General features: G+C 52.0%; 7 protein-coding genes across 7 annotated transcripts in view; 3 read left to right on the forward strand and 4 right to left on the reverse strand.

The window, feature by feature from the left end:
• Positions 1-395, reverse strand: part of Triagg1_10957 (uncharacterized protein) — a gene marked incomplete at both ends in the record, with an annotated part of 976 nt that extends 581 nt beyond the window's left edge. The window contains 2 exons of the mRNA XM_062895086.1: positions 69-237; positions 375-395. Coding sequence (XP_062750086.1) covers positions 69-237; positions 375-395 — 190 coding nt within the window. The remainder of the gene's footprint in view (positions 1-68; positions 238-374) is intronic.
• A 654-nt stretch (positions 396-1,049) lies between these two features.
• On the forward strand, positions 1,050-1,446 carry Triagg1_10958 (transcriptional regulator family: Transcription factor TFIIS; the record flags this gene model as incomplete). The annotated part of the gene is made up of 2 exons (XM_062895087.1): positions 1,050-1,059; positions 1,124-1,446. The coding sequence occupies 2 exons, from the start codon at positions 1,050-1,052 to the stop codon at positions 1,444-1,446; spliced, it is 333 nt and encodes a 110-aa protein (XP_062750087.1).
• Positions 1,447-1,723: 277 nt separating this feature from the next.
• On the reverse strand, positions 1,724-2,178 carry Triagg1_10959 (uncharacterized protein; the record flags this gene model as incomplete). The annotated part of the gene is made up of 2 exons (XM_062895088.1): positions 1,724-1,996; positions 2,059-2,178. 2 exons carry the CDS (start codon positions 2,176-2,178, stop codon positions 1,724-1,726), a joined length of 393 nt encoding a protein of 130 aa, XP_062750088.1.
• A 627-nt stretch (positions 2,179-2,805) lies between these two features.
• On the forward strand, positions 2,806-3,900 carry Triagg1_10960 (uncharacterized protein; the record flags this gene model as incomplete). The annotated part of the gene is made up of 1 exon (XM_062895089.1): positions 2,806-3,900. The coding sequence occupies one exon, from the start codon at positions 2,806-2,808 to the stop codon at positions 3,898-3,900; it is 1,095 nt and encodes a 364-aa protein (XP_062750089.1).
• A 456-nt stretch (positions 3,901-4,356) lies between these two features.
• Positions 4,357-5,168, reverse strand: Triagg1_10961 (uncharacterized protein; the record flags this gene model as incomplete). Its single annotated transcript, XM_062895090.1, has 2 exons — positions 4,357-5,025; positions 5,091-5,168. 2 exons carry the CDS (start codon positions 5,166-5,168, stop codon positions 4,357-4,359), a joined length of 747 nt encoding a protein of 248 aa, XP_062750090.1.
• A 2,365-nt stretch (positions 5,169-7,533) lies between these two features.
• Triagg1_10962 (uncharacterized protein) lies at positions 7,534-9,167 on the reverse strand (the record flags this gene model as incomplete). The annotated part of the gene is made up of 2 exons (XM_062895091.1): positions 7,534-8,801; positions 8,909-9,167. 2 exons carry the CDS (start codon positions 9,165-9,167, stop codon positions 7,534-7,536), a joined length of 1,527 nt encoding a protein of 508 aa, XP_062750091.1.
• A 2,078-nt stretch (positions 9,168-11,245) lies between these two features.
• On the forward strand, positions 11,246-11,895 carry Triagg1_10963 (uncharacterized protein; the record flags this gene model as incomplete). The annotated part of the gene is made up of 2 exons (XM_062895092.1): positions 11,246-11,742; positions 11,805-11,895. 2 exons carry the CDS (start codon positions 11,246-11,248, stop codon positions 11,893-11,895), a joined length of 588 nt encoding a protein of 195 aa, XP_062750092.1.
• Between the last annotated feature and the right edge of the window lie 1,688 nt (positions 11,896-13,583).

The raw sequence follows: 13,583 nt of genomic DNA on the forward strand, positions 1-13,583 counted from the left end.
CCCCCCCCCCCCCCCCCCCCCCCCCCCCCCCCCCCCCCCCCCCCCCCCCCCCCCCCCCCAGTTCGTACAGTTACCGCGGGAGGCAGCCTCGTGGTAGAGGTGGTTGCCCATGACGGTTGTGGTTTCGTTGAGCAGCTTGGAGATTTCGGGGTCGGATTTGTCTTCGAGGAGTTCGGTCAGGAGCTCGACGTTGTCGCGCCGGCAGGCCTCGATGAGCTGCTCCTCGATGGAGGCGCCCTGTGAGGGAAGAGGAATAGATTAGCTAGACGTGTCCCCTTTTGAATTCTTTAGGTTTCGATATGTTATGCGCGAGGGTTTTCGATGTTTTTTTTTTTTTTTTGTGTAAATGCGTGGTAAATTGGGATGTGACGCACCTCGTGCTCCTCGCCGCTCATGTTTGTTCTTTCTGTTGTTTTCTTAACGGTGAGGTGAATATATCAGATGTTCGATCAGGCTGGAAACGCGCGGAACAAAGGGGACGCTTGAAGAGGGAAACAACAGGAAGAATTTGAAAAAAAGAAGAAGCAGAGAAAACCACCCAGAAACAAAGTGGGAGAGGAATAATGGACGAGGCGAAGCAAGTTCCGATAGCGATACGCATGAACAAGTAGCGGTGATAGGCGGGAAAAGCGCCCCGGGGGACTGGTGGAGGGGTTCGCAGCGTCTGCGCTGAAAGCTAGGGGGGGCAAGGGGGAGGCTTAGCGGGGTCGGTTAGCGCTTTGTTGTGCTGTAGCAAAAGCTGTTACAGGGCGTTGGTTGGTTCTTTCTGCGATGGATGGAATGTCTGGTTCCTTTTTTGCTGACAAGCGCCGTTGGACGGACCCCACCATGGATTTGTTTGGCTCATCGACTTTTTGACTTTTGCGATGCCGAGCTTCAAGTAGTCTTTTTTTCTTCTTCTTCCAAGACTACCTAATAGTACATATCAACTGCATAACCGAGACCGTACCACTTCATCTTCAAAGAGTTGCCATTATCATCTCTAAACCCGCATCTATCCCTTCACCCCTTCTATCCTGACTTGGGGGTTACATAGAACCACAGCAGCCATGCTTCTCTGTAAGCATAAAGAAATGATTCCATATCGTCTGACGTCCCCGACATCTAAACAAAACCCCCCCAGTCTGCCCACACTGCGCAAACATCCTGACCGTCTCCCTGACGCTCAACCGCACGAACCGACTCGAGTGCCGCACATGCCCGTACGAGCACGCCATCACCGACCCGGTCTTCTCGCGCCGCGTCTTCGAGCGCAAGGAGAGGGAGGACGTCTTTGGCGGCCCCGGCGCCTGGGACAATGCGCAAAAGTCAAAGGCGCAGTGCCCCAACGAGGGGTGCACCGGCGAGGAGGCGGCGTTTTTCCAGGTGCAGATTCGAAGTGCCGATGAGCCCATGACGAGTTTCTTCAAGTGCATGACGTGCGGTCACCGATGGCGCGAGAACTGATTGCTGGTTCGTGACGATATTTTCTTTCCTTGTTTTGATATTTTTGGCGTTTGGGAAGGGGGAATATGGGATCGTTATGGAGTATGTTTGGTATATTTCAGCCGCCGGGTTTCGCATAAAGTAGACTTTAAAAAGCGGTGTTCTTCGATTAATTCGACCTTGATAGCTCATGCGTGCTGATTCGTAACGGTATCCGTGTGCATCGTTCAAGTAAAACGTATGGACTGAAGTCTTGCTCTCCACGCCCACATCACCAGTCGTAAACCGTACTCATTTGTCAAGGCTCGCGATGCCACTGCACCGACGCCTTCATCTCGTCCTCAACTAGCCGCTGGACCAAGTCCGGGCTCATGATGTCCTGCCTAAATCTCTCCTGCTGCAGAAGCTGCAGGTGGCGCAGTGTCGGCCCGGGGTATGTCAGGTATTTGAGGTATGGCGGCTTGGACCAATACTGGAGGTAGTCCAGGTAGGCGATGAAGGCGGGCTGGGTGAGGAGCTTCTGGGACGCGAGGTGGTTGAGATAGTAGGGATTGGCGAGTGACTGGACGAACTACAGCAATGTCGGGGGTTAGTATAGCTTTGGAGGGATGACGGGAGTCATGATGGCTTTACCTCGAGCTCAATCTCGAAGCGCGAATAGCCGCCGTACTTGGGCTCTTGGTCTTGGTCTGTTGACGCAGGAACAGCTGGGGTAGAGCTCATGGAGACGTCCTGAGGCGCCTCTGAAGCCATTGTGGCTGTTGCTGTCCTTGAGAATCCGAATAGCTCCTCTAGAGGTTCTGGCGGTGATGCGGATGCGCTGTCGAGCGGATTCTCAAATCAGAGGCTGAATCGCGACGGGTTCTTTGGAGATGAAGTTCAGTTGTATTGTAGCACCAAAAGTGTTGTACCTTGTGCCCAGAGGAGGCTCTAAAAGATTAGTAGGAAGCACGGGGGTTCCACTAATCCCCCACACTCTCTGGCGCTGACCTCATGAGCTACATCAACCTCCTTCTGATATGATTTTAACCTTTAAGAAACTCACCGTATTTTTTCTTTCATTCTTATCTCTGTTACAGTTTGCATCTTTTGCAGCTGAAACACGCGTCAATTGGTGCGATCCTGATACTATAAAAGTGCTTCTCCAATGCGCCAATGCTTCTGAGCCGTTGGTTCCGGCCCTCACATGCTGCCTGGACCTGGAGCCTACCGCGGAGAAACATCAGCTGCACTTATAAGCCAACCAGCAGGTATCAACAGCACAACAATAAGGCTTCCACATCACCATCGCCTACAGATACATCCTCCTCAGAGAATCCACAATCGTCACCACCATCATCTACATACAACACTACAATCCTAGACGACGTATCTTATAAGATGCCGATTCCTCCCTTGTCTTCCTCCTCGCCCTCCTCCGCCACCATCAAGACTCGCATCCTCATCATATCAGACACGCACAGCTCTGTCCCACAAACTAAAGAAGACAATCCCGTCAACACCGAGGATGAGCTCGAAACCCCCAGAGGCAAGCTCTACGCTCCCTCGGGCTTCAGAACCCCGCTCCCCGAGGCAGACGTCGTGCTTCACTGCGGCGACCTGACCAAGCGTGGACAGCCCGAAGAGATCCGCAAAACCTTTTCCATGCTGAGAAAACTACCCGCACCTCTGAAGCTCGTGATTGCGGGAAACCACGACATGATGCTTGACAAGGTGTTTTACGAGCAGCGCTTCGGTGGCGAAGAGGAGGAGTATGACGAAGTGAACCAGATCATCAAGGAAGCCGAGGAGGACGGCGTCAAGTATCTCGCCGAGGGGACGTACGACCTGGACCTCACCAATGGCTCCCGGCTGCGCATCTTTGCAAGTCCAAACACTCCCATATACGGCTACTGGGCATTTCAGTACAAAGCAGGCGAGCACAACTTCGACATCCCGGCTGACGTCGATATCGCCATGACCCACGGCCCTCCCCTGGGCATCCTCGACCAGACGCGTGGGAACAACAACGCCGGCTGCGGAAACCTCTTCCGGTCCATACACCGCGCAAAGCCCAAAATCCACTGCTTCGGTCATATCCACGAAGCATGGGGCGCTCACCTGATCCGATGGAAGGCCGACACCGACATCCCTGGATTCGAGGAGGACGGCACTCGACAGCAGCAAACCGCCGGCTCACAACCAATCATCTCGCCCGCTACCGCTGCCGACTGGGAGAACTCGCGCCTCATTTATACCCTCACGCCACCCCCTATATCCATCCCCACAAACGACTCGGTGGTTGGTAGGGAGGATCGGAACCTCTTGGAGCTAAGCAAGGACCGAGGCTGCTACCTCGACCTCACAGAAGGGGAGAATATGCTCAAGCAGGGAGAGGAGACGCTCTTTGTTAATGCTTCCATTATGAGTATCCGGTACCGTCCATCACAGATGCCCTGGGTGATAGACATCGACTTGCCGAGGACAAGAGCGTAAATCTGTGGCAAAAGCAATTGAAGCCTCGGAGAAACACATTGATTAAACACACGATGAAAGACGACAGAGATACACTAGAATTCCCCACGTCTTCCATCCCATTTTCCAATTGGACGCTATAACAATCTTTTCACGAACAAGACAATGCGACCCCCTCTACGAGCTCACACTTTCAAACAGATGCGAATGATGCCATTAAAGAAAACGATGCCTTAATATATCAGCCTTCATATTATTGCGTTGTGGTATTAAACAAGCGCTCAGTCAGAATCCGCATTATAAAAACAAAACTCAAAAAAAGTAACTCCTTGACCAGATGAGTCAATCATGGTCCCAAGAAAATGAAAGGCCGTTTCGAATGTCCACGCCACTTGATATTATAAACTCGTCACATCATGATTACATGCTAGCCCAATACCTCGACAACTATTAACGATGAAGATGATAACCCTTGCATTACAGAGCTATCAGAGCGGCCAGGACGGCGCCGAGGATGCCAGCCGCGGGGGCAGACGCATCGTTGCCGGCGAGGGTGGTAGAGGCGGGAGCGCCAGAAGTCTGGGAGCCGCCATCACCGCCGTCGACAAAGGCGGTAGAAGTGCGGGTGACGACAGAGCGAACACCGGAGGTGGTGCTGTTGGAGACACCGCCGGGAGGAGAGGTCGGGCTAGTGTGGCCGGCCGAAGTAGCATGAGACGACGAAGAAGCACTAGTCTCTGAAGCGGTGGTCTCGGTGGCCTCGGTGGAAGCAGGGCCGGTGGTAGTAGTGCCTGCGTCGGTGGTAGTGCCTGCGTCGGTGGTAGTGCCTGCGTCGGTGGTGCTGCCAGCCTCGGTGGTGGACTCGGTGGTAGAGCCAGCGGCAGTGGTCTCGCTTGAGGACTCAGAGGCGGAAGTCTGAGAAGAGGCCTCTGTGGAAGAGGAAGAAGAAGAAGAACCGGTGGTGTCCTTCTTGCAGGCGGCGGCAGCGGCAGCTTGGGCCTTTGCGAGGTCGCTGGGGCTGCACTTGCTGATGAGGCAGGGGGCAGCGAGGCCGACGAGCTTGGCCTGGGTTTCGACCTGGCACTGGCAGGCCGTGTCTGTGAGGGCGCAGCCGGCCTTGGGGATGGCGTCCTTCAGGCAGTTGATCTACGACGCGTGTGTTAGTTCTCACGAGCTTGTTGTGTCCGTCTCGTTCTGAGATTTCAACTTACGGCGCAATCAGGCTGGCCGGTGAAGTCCTGGGCGGCAACCAGGCCGGTGAGGAGGAGGGCGACAACGGAGGCCTTCATCGCGAGCGTGTTCTTGTCCTTTTTCTGTTGTTTTCTGTGTGCAAGAAAGCGAGCGAAGGTCTTTGAAGAGCAAAAGATGGAGAGAGCTCAGGAGAAGCACAGGTACAAAAAAACCAGCGAGGGAAAAAAAAAAACAAGAGGGGGGAAAAGAGAGGTGAAGCGTAGTCGGTGGGAAGGAAGGTCTCTTGCTCTTTTTATCAGTCCACCCAGCTTCTGGCTTAGTAGTAGAGAATTTTTGGTGGCAGGCAGGACAGGACAGGGGAGGAGGCCCGGGGAAGCGAAGCGAGCCAGAAAGTGCTGGCAGCTCCCCCAGAATGCACGGCCTTGTCTAGCGGATGCAGGGCCCTGTAGCTGATGGACATTCAGCCGTGAGAGCCCAATGTAGGGACTCGTATTGACAGCCCATCACCGTAGCAGCTGCTATAAACCCGCTGGAACTGGACTGTCACGGATGCGTTAGTGCTCAACTCCATGCCTGATGTGTCCCTCGTACTCGGGCGTTGCTTTGATGTTCCCCCCCAAAAGGGAGCCAATGCTAGTTGGACCAGCTCCAATGGCGAAAAAGCATCTGGATTGATCCAAAAATCCCGCCACAGGGTCCAACGAGTCAAAATCCCGCCGCGCAACAGAGAGAGAAAAAGCAGCTTGCGAGGGGCCCGTCGCTGATTGGATCGTGTAAGTTGGGCCACTGGGCCGGGGGTTGGACAGACGGCGCCACCTGCAAGGTACATGGTGCTAGTTCTTTGCAGCTATTTGCTACTGAATTGTGCCCTTTTTCGTTGCATGGGCGGGGGCTCGCTGTGTGGAGGCCCCCCCCAGAAGGAGAACCGTGCTAGCCAGAGTAGGCTGGAACCCTTGAAGGAGGTGTTTCGGTCTTTTTTGCTTCTTTTCTTGGGGGTTTTATACGAGGTGGGATTTGAAGGTGTTTGTCTGTCTGTTTGTGTACGAGCATCTACTATATGTAGGAGTATATGAGGATGCAGTGCATTCATGCGCATGGATCGGTTCTGCGTGGGATATTTCTTGACAGCTATACATGTATGTGGAAGCTTGAGCAAGCAACAGATGTGGACATTGGAAACAACAGGCCGGACCATCGCCCTCTGTCATTTCGGATTCTGCCGTGTCTCAGCGAGACGGGGAACGAGGCCGAGACTGACAGATGGTGTAACGCGGTTCACAGGGAGTATCAGAAGTCGAGCACCTGGATGCACTATTTATTATCGTATTCATGTAAGTTGTCAGCACAGAGATTGGGGAGAGACGGATATGATTTGATGACATTTGTTTACGTGTTTGGGTGTCAGTCACTGATGTGATGTCCTATGGTACTGTAGACAACAACAACAAGACCATATGTGTTGGCAGACTGTCCCCTAAAACTTCAATGATACAAACTCGTATCAACAATAGAGCACATCCTCAGCTTGTCGCACATTTCAACTCAAAGTATCTGTTCCGAGATACATTTTCTCTTCTCATTCCTATTCTTCTTCTTTTCCCACTCTCTCCTGCACGGCTACGGCTACAGTACCATCCCGCCCGCGTACTTGCGTCTCCAATTGACGTCTCTCTCAAATACTGGCAACGCCATCCCTTGTACGACTCAAAAAAGCAATTGAATCCATGCCGCTTCGGAAACTTGATCGCGGTACAAACGAATCTACAAAAGTCAAAGTTAAGCCATAGACTCTCTCAAATAGGACTCCGATAACCGCCATGCTTGTATACCTGCTACAAAAAAAAAAAGTAGCATGGCATAGAATCCAGCACACACAGCCACACCGAGCTGGAGTGGTCACCCGTCAATGCAACCTCGTATAAGAAAACTGACACACACACGCACGCACATACTCGGCGGGGGTCTGTTTGAACCCAGCCCTTTTTTTCGCTGGGGCGAGACGGTTCGGCGGCTTGGCGGCACGAATTTGGCAATAGATGATGCTGCGGAAGCTTCGTTGTAAATGGCATTCTGTGCTGGGTATCTGTGAGATGGGATGAATGGACATGTGATTGTCTATGTACTCATGAATAGGGGCATCATCAGATATAGCACGTTGGAGAAACGACAAGCTTGTATGATGAGATACCTACCCACCAGTGACCATACATTGTCAGTCTAATCATCCATGATTGTCCTAGTTGGCACCTTGATAGCTGACAATGCCCGATCGTGGGATATGCCGGTTCAAATCGGCTCGCCCATCCTTCTAGGAGGATGGAAGGTTTTGGACACATGATGAGAGTAGGTAGTATTCAGTCATGTCATGTCTGCCAGAGCCAGCCACTTTAATTCTATACGCAGCTCTACAAATCTCATACATTACTCCTAGTAAAAATCAATACAATCATCCTCTACATCAAATCACCGATCATCATCCCAGCGCTGCCGGCTCATGATGATAGGTCTCGCAGGATCCCAAGGCCCCCGAATCTCGTTCTTGTACCTCTGCAGCCCAATCAGCCACCAGCTGCACCCGCCCGTCGCTATAGCAGCAATGACGACGGATACCACCATGCCTCCGATGCCGCGCTTCCACGGCCAACAGTCGGGCTTCGGGTCGGCGATGACAACTCCCACGCCCCATCCCGCCCCGAGAATCAGCAGCATGGTGAGAATCGCATGCTGCCTGAAGCTGCGGTGCTGGACGTATCGCCGAAACACGGGAAACAGACCAAACACTTCGATGCTGAAGAGCGTCAGGCAAAACACCTGCTTTGTAGAAGGTAGGCGGCTCGCTAGCACGGTCGAGGCCATTAGGGCTGCGTTTGTAGATAGCGACGCGGGGAATTTGGCACCGACGCCGCCTGAGTAGTCAAAGAAGAAGATGTTGATGGCTAGCAGCCAGAGCGACATGGCCCAGATGCTGTCGCTCGAGGTGGACTGGGTGAGAGATTTCAGGATGGGGCTGAGCCCGAGGAGCGTGCAGTAGATGAGCAAAGCCGATTTGATTGTGCCGAGGCGCTGGTGCAGGCGGTTTGCCTCGTTTGGTATCGATGGAAAATCGGGCATCACGTCCGAGCTAGCCCTGCGCAGTAATGGTTGGCCATCGGCACTGATGCCATGCCGAGAAGTTCCTCCTAGCGACAGCGGCGACGTGGGCGAGGTCGGAGAGGTGGTGGAAGAGGGAGACGCTATATTGGTTGCCCTCATCTGCTCGTTATCCGGGATCTGCACCCTGATATTGATCGTCGAGTTTCCCGCCGACGGACGCGAAGAAGAGGACTCTGACGTTGGACGACTCGACGTGGTGGAAATGGAACGGGGCGTAATGATGGGTCGACGAATGCTGGCCGCGCGGGCTCGTCGCCGTATGCTCTCCGTCTTGGTCGCAGAGGCAGCGGCGCCGCCCGCCGCCACTTCGTCCTCCTTGTCCTCCTCCTCCGAGACCCATCGCTCCCACAGGATCCAGCCCAGAAAAGTGCTGAAGCTGCTCCCGCTGACGAGGGACACGGGCGATACTCGCCCATGGAAGATGCCCACGAAGCAGACGATGAAGAGGATGACGGAGCACACGTGCTGCAAGATCACCGTGGAGTCGGCCACCAGCGGCCAGAAGTCGTAGGGCTTGAGCCGAGGGTTTCGCTGCAGGTTCTCGAGAAACGTCGCCTGATCGGTATAGTTGTCCGGATCTAGAGAAGAGGGGAGAAGCTGTTAGCCCCCGTCTGTCTGCCTGGAGAAGGCTGAAAAGGGCATAAACGAATGCCCACTGATGAGGCAGACAAAGCCAAAAACTTACACGACTGCTTCACCCACATGAGCTTCTTCCACGTCCTCTTGCGGCGTCGGCTCCTGCTGCGGTCGTCCTTGAGGTGCCTCAGATGGGACAGCGGATCGGCCGGCCCGTCGCCATCGTACGGCTGTCGCAGCGGGTACGTGAAGGCGTCGTGCGGCGACAGGTGCGAGCGGTCCAGCGCATTGAGGCTGAGATTGAGGTTGAGGCCCGCGGCGTGGCTCAGCGCAGGGAAGGGCGTTTCGTCGTCGGTCGGCGAGGGCATCGTGATGTGATGATGCTCGGGCCCTCTGCTGGCTTTTCTTTTTCCTTTTTTAGGGCTTCGCCTCAGCCCGGCGCTTTTCGTCGGCTGCTAGCAGTGTTTTGGGGACTCTGGCGACGGGCTGCTTGCTAGCATGGAGCTGGAGAGGGCATCTGGGGCGTTTCATGTGGTGTTTGCGTTTGCTTTTTTGCTTCCATTCGACAACAACTTGTAAGTTTGTTTGGCGCAAGTCGGGACAAAAGTGCCCTGGCCTGAACCTGGACGTCACTCGCGGGGCGGGAGGGAGGTACAGGTAGGTACTAGCGCGACAGGTGTCCGATACTGAAGAGAAAGCGCTGGCGGGCACCAGACTCCCAAGTATCGTATACTTGCACTCGTGTTCCAGCTCAACTGATACGATAGCTCGAAGCCAAACACGAGTGAGCGACATGTTCAATTGTCTTGTCTAATCCCTCCCTGGCCTGATTGTCTGTCAATGGTAAATCCAAATTCTTTGACGATCCCCTTACTCCGTAGGTACATTGTATCCACCGTCCATCAACTGCCGCCGTTACGTAACGCTCCGGTTGAGCCTCAATCCTCACAGAGCTTCTAGAATGCCGATGGATGCCTAAAATGAAAACAAATTAACAATACGAAAAGGCCAAGCCTCGGCACTTGACACCCGAGAGCCATGTGAAGAGGCGAAATAGAGGCGAAATGCCAAGAGAAATGTATATCTCAAACTAAATCGCTTTGGCGATCTGCGCGTGTTTAAGAGTTACCCTTTTGGGAAATGGGGGCGTCAAGCAGTTGTTTTTTCCTTCTTACAGCACCACGACTACTCCGTACTCTCTCTCTCTCTCTCCCCCTTTTTAATTCTTCTTTCTCTCTTTATTCACCCCAAACGTGCCTCAGAGCATTAGCCCTGCTGTACATAGCCCTCCTCTCTCGTGTTAAAGACCAAAAAAATCCTCCTTCAGCCACCAATGGCTTGCTTCAGGTGGCCGTTGTGAATGGGGCCGTCTAAGACAGGAACGGACGTCCCAATCTCATGCCAACAGAAAAGCTCTCCAAAGCAACGTGGCGGCTCCCACGGCTCCCGTTCCCGCCTCGTAAGCTCCCTCACAAAATCCTTTTCTTTTTTTTTTGGCGGCTCTGCTCAATTCTTACTCTGTTCGGATACCTGCCGAAGCGGAGTTGCCTTTGCCAGGCCCACTATCACGAAAAGGAACCACGTTTGCTAGTCGAGTCTTGCCCGCAACGGCACTTACACGTATTTCCTCTCTTCGGTGGCTAACCTCAGCAACACCATCTGCCAAGCCAGTAATCAGGCATCGCAAATCTCAATTGCGGCTCTTTGGTTTCCTAGAGTAGAAATGAGCGACGGAACTAGATAACTGGATTATATAATATCACCTAAGCTCTCTTACTCCTCTCCTTTTTCCATCGCATCGTGATCATGTCTGCATCCGCCATAGCTTCAACCCCAATCGTCCGTCCACCCAACGATGCGCTAATTCGCCTGCACCATCCCTGCTCACGTACCAAATCAATCTCTGTGCTGTCCCATCTCCACGGGCCAATTGACCGCCAAACGAGGCATGGCCCGACGTCTGCTGCGCCTTGCTTAGCGGATTTTGCTCACTCACGCATATTGCTCCGACCCAGTCATTTACTGGCCGTCAAACGTTGATGAGCTGAGCCGCCGAGACTTTTGTCTCCTCCGCCCCTCTTTGTTAAAAAAAAGCTTAGTTGTTTGTGTTATTGGGGCGTCTTTTTTATTCTCCCCGTCTTGGCTCCTTTTTCCTGGGTCGAGTGTCTGTTCGAGTTTATGCTTGGCGAGTTTGTTCAACTATTGCTTTCTTATATCATTCGCATCTTGAGTCTTTATTTGATAGTCGAGAAACCATATCAAAGACTCTTACAACTCTTTCACTTTTATACCACGTTGGAGCAAGTTCCCTACTCTACGGTCATTCGTTGATTCGTAATCCTATTCAGCCTCCACCTAGGAACCCCGAGAAACCATTTCCAAAAAACAAACCAGTGGCTTCTCCTTCCTTCCTTTCCATCAGCGTCATCGGCATCTCTCCATCAACATGGCCATCAGAACCACTTCTCTCCTCTTGACTATTCTCTACGTCACCGGGCTAGTCCTAAGTGCCCCGACAGCAAGGGACGGCTCTTCACCCCTTGCCGCCATCACAAAGCACTCCCAAGCTGCATCTAAGCGAGACTCGTCGGCGGATCCCAAGAAATATCGTGTTGTCAGAGTTGACAAGGCTCTGTGGGAAAAGGTATCCAAGATTGACCAGCCGACGAAATCCTTCCTCGACGCAACTCTGGAGCTTCTAGAGACGAGCCAAAACACCGAGGTTGTGCCCGTCTTTCCCTCTGACAAGGGGGAATCCGTCATCGTTGACACCGACGGCGATTTGATGGCGTCGTATGGCCAGGATAAGTTTGTTCCTATCTGGAGCCGCGAGAAAAAGCACCACGACGGCTTCCATCGCCACCGTGCCTCTGGCCAACAGCCTGCTCTCTTCATCTTGGGATTTTCTCTGGCACTTGCCCTTGTTTGCTCTTGCATGAGAAAGTAAGTCCAACGTCGTTTCCAATTGTGTTTTTCATTCTTCTCTAATGTTGATTCTTTCATAGTTTGTACCGCCCACAAGATGATTCTGAGAGACAAGAACCTGAGCCTAGTGCGGTCGAAAAAGGGTTGGACTCCAAGAAGGAGCAGCCGTAGCAGGATAGCGACCGGTTTTCACACATGAATGAAGCACATAGCCGGCGGAGACAGAGACACGTATAACTGAAAACAGCGACAAGCGAATGAGCGAGGCGGAGGCTCTTGGGATTGATTTTACACTTGGGGCGTTGAGGGATTTTATCAAGGGCACAGGCACTTGGAAACCACTCGAGATGGGATACAATGCGGGCTGTGTAAGCTGGACTAGAAAATGTATATCAGACACAAAATATTTCACGAGGTATAAGCCACACACACACATATATATATATATAATTTCTAATCGCATATATTCAAGCAAAAGACAGAAGATGCATGAAAATGGATCGCCAAACGAGAGGGTTTCCATCATCGATTAGAGTTTGATTACATGGACGCGTGTACACCTGCAGTGGCTCGCTAGTCTGATTAGTTTAGCCCTGGAATCATAAGGTTATTTGCTACTAACGTATCATCCTATCAGAGAATCCTCCGAGGTCTCTACTCGCCACTTGGCTTTTGGGATTTACAACGAGCACCGTAATGCTAGCCGTCTTGTTATTCACCTGAAAACCCGCTGGATATGATTCAACCGAACAAAGAGCAGCCAAATACCCCTTCTCCATCGAAGAACAGGAGAATCAGAACTACAACCATCTTTGCTTGTTTCTATTCCACCTATTCTTCTTATATCAAGTGCAAGCAGCCAAATGTCCCTATTTGGACGGAATGCTGAGTGCCAAGAAACTAGAAGCCAGAGGAGCAAAGCTGATTAGCCCGCGGGTTCCACACTTTCGGCGAGCCGAACTTTTCTTTTAACCTCGGGTCAAGACATATACGAAACGGCACTGCAACTGACTCTCGCCCTTGAGATTCGGTTTAAAAAAAAAAAAAAAAGAGTGTGAGATTGGGAAATTAAAAACTAGAGAGATTTATGACAATTGTGTCTCATATGATAATTACTTCTGCCTTCCCAACAGAGAAGGACAAGGCAAACTCACCGTTACTAGATACATGTAGGTACTTGAAATATTCTCGGCGTAAGGTGGACAAACAGTGGATTGATTCGGCGCTAAGTGCACTATAAGTGCGGGAGCGGTTAATTTGGCTTGCGGAGTAAGAATGGGGTAACATTCGATATAACTACTACTCCCGACTACGATATCAACGGGGCTTCGGCTGCTGTTCTTTCGCTGCTTCTTACGACGGCGAGCTCCAGAGACATCTCCTTTATGCAATTCGTATTTCATCTACGTACTTACCGATTTGAGAGACTTTTTTTCTAGCTTGCTCTCTTTCTATAGACACAGCCATGGCTACTTACGATACGGCAAAAACCCAATTCGTCAAGGTGGACGGCCTTACCTTTGCCTATAGACAACTCGGCGCATCGCACGGCATCCCGTTACTATTCGTCCCAGGCTTCAAGTGAGTCGCCCGATTGATTAGCATTCATTTCATTTGCCCATTCTTCGGAATTTTGCAGTTTTGAGAAATGGTTGTATGAAAAGGGCCACCGCTGATACCGTCGACTTTGCCTCGGCTGTTGCGACACAGACAAACAATGGATCATTGGGACCCAGCATTGGTCAATCCTCTGGCCGCCCAGCGTCCAGTATTACTCAGGGTTGTAAATTAGTATTTAGTATTTAGTTACTAATTTAGTATTAGTATTAGTATTTAGTATTTTTAGTATTAGTTACTAA

This window comes from Trichoderma aggressivum (genome assembly GCF_033847375.1).
Source record: "Trichoderma aggressivum f. europaeum strain CBS 100526 chromosome Unknown scaffold_100, whole genome shotgun sequence".
In the NCBI taxonomy this organism is placed as follows: domain Eukaryota; kingdom Fungi; phylum Ascomycota; class Sordariomycetes; order Hypocreales; family Hypocreaceae; genus Trichoderma; species Trichoderma aggressivum.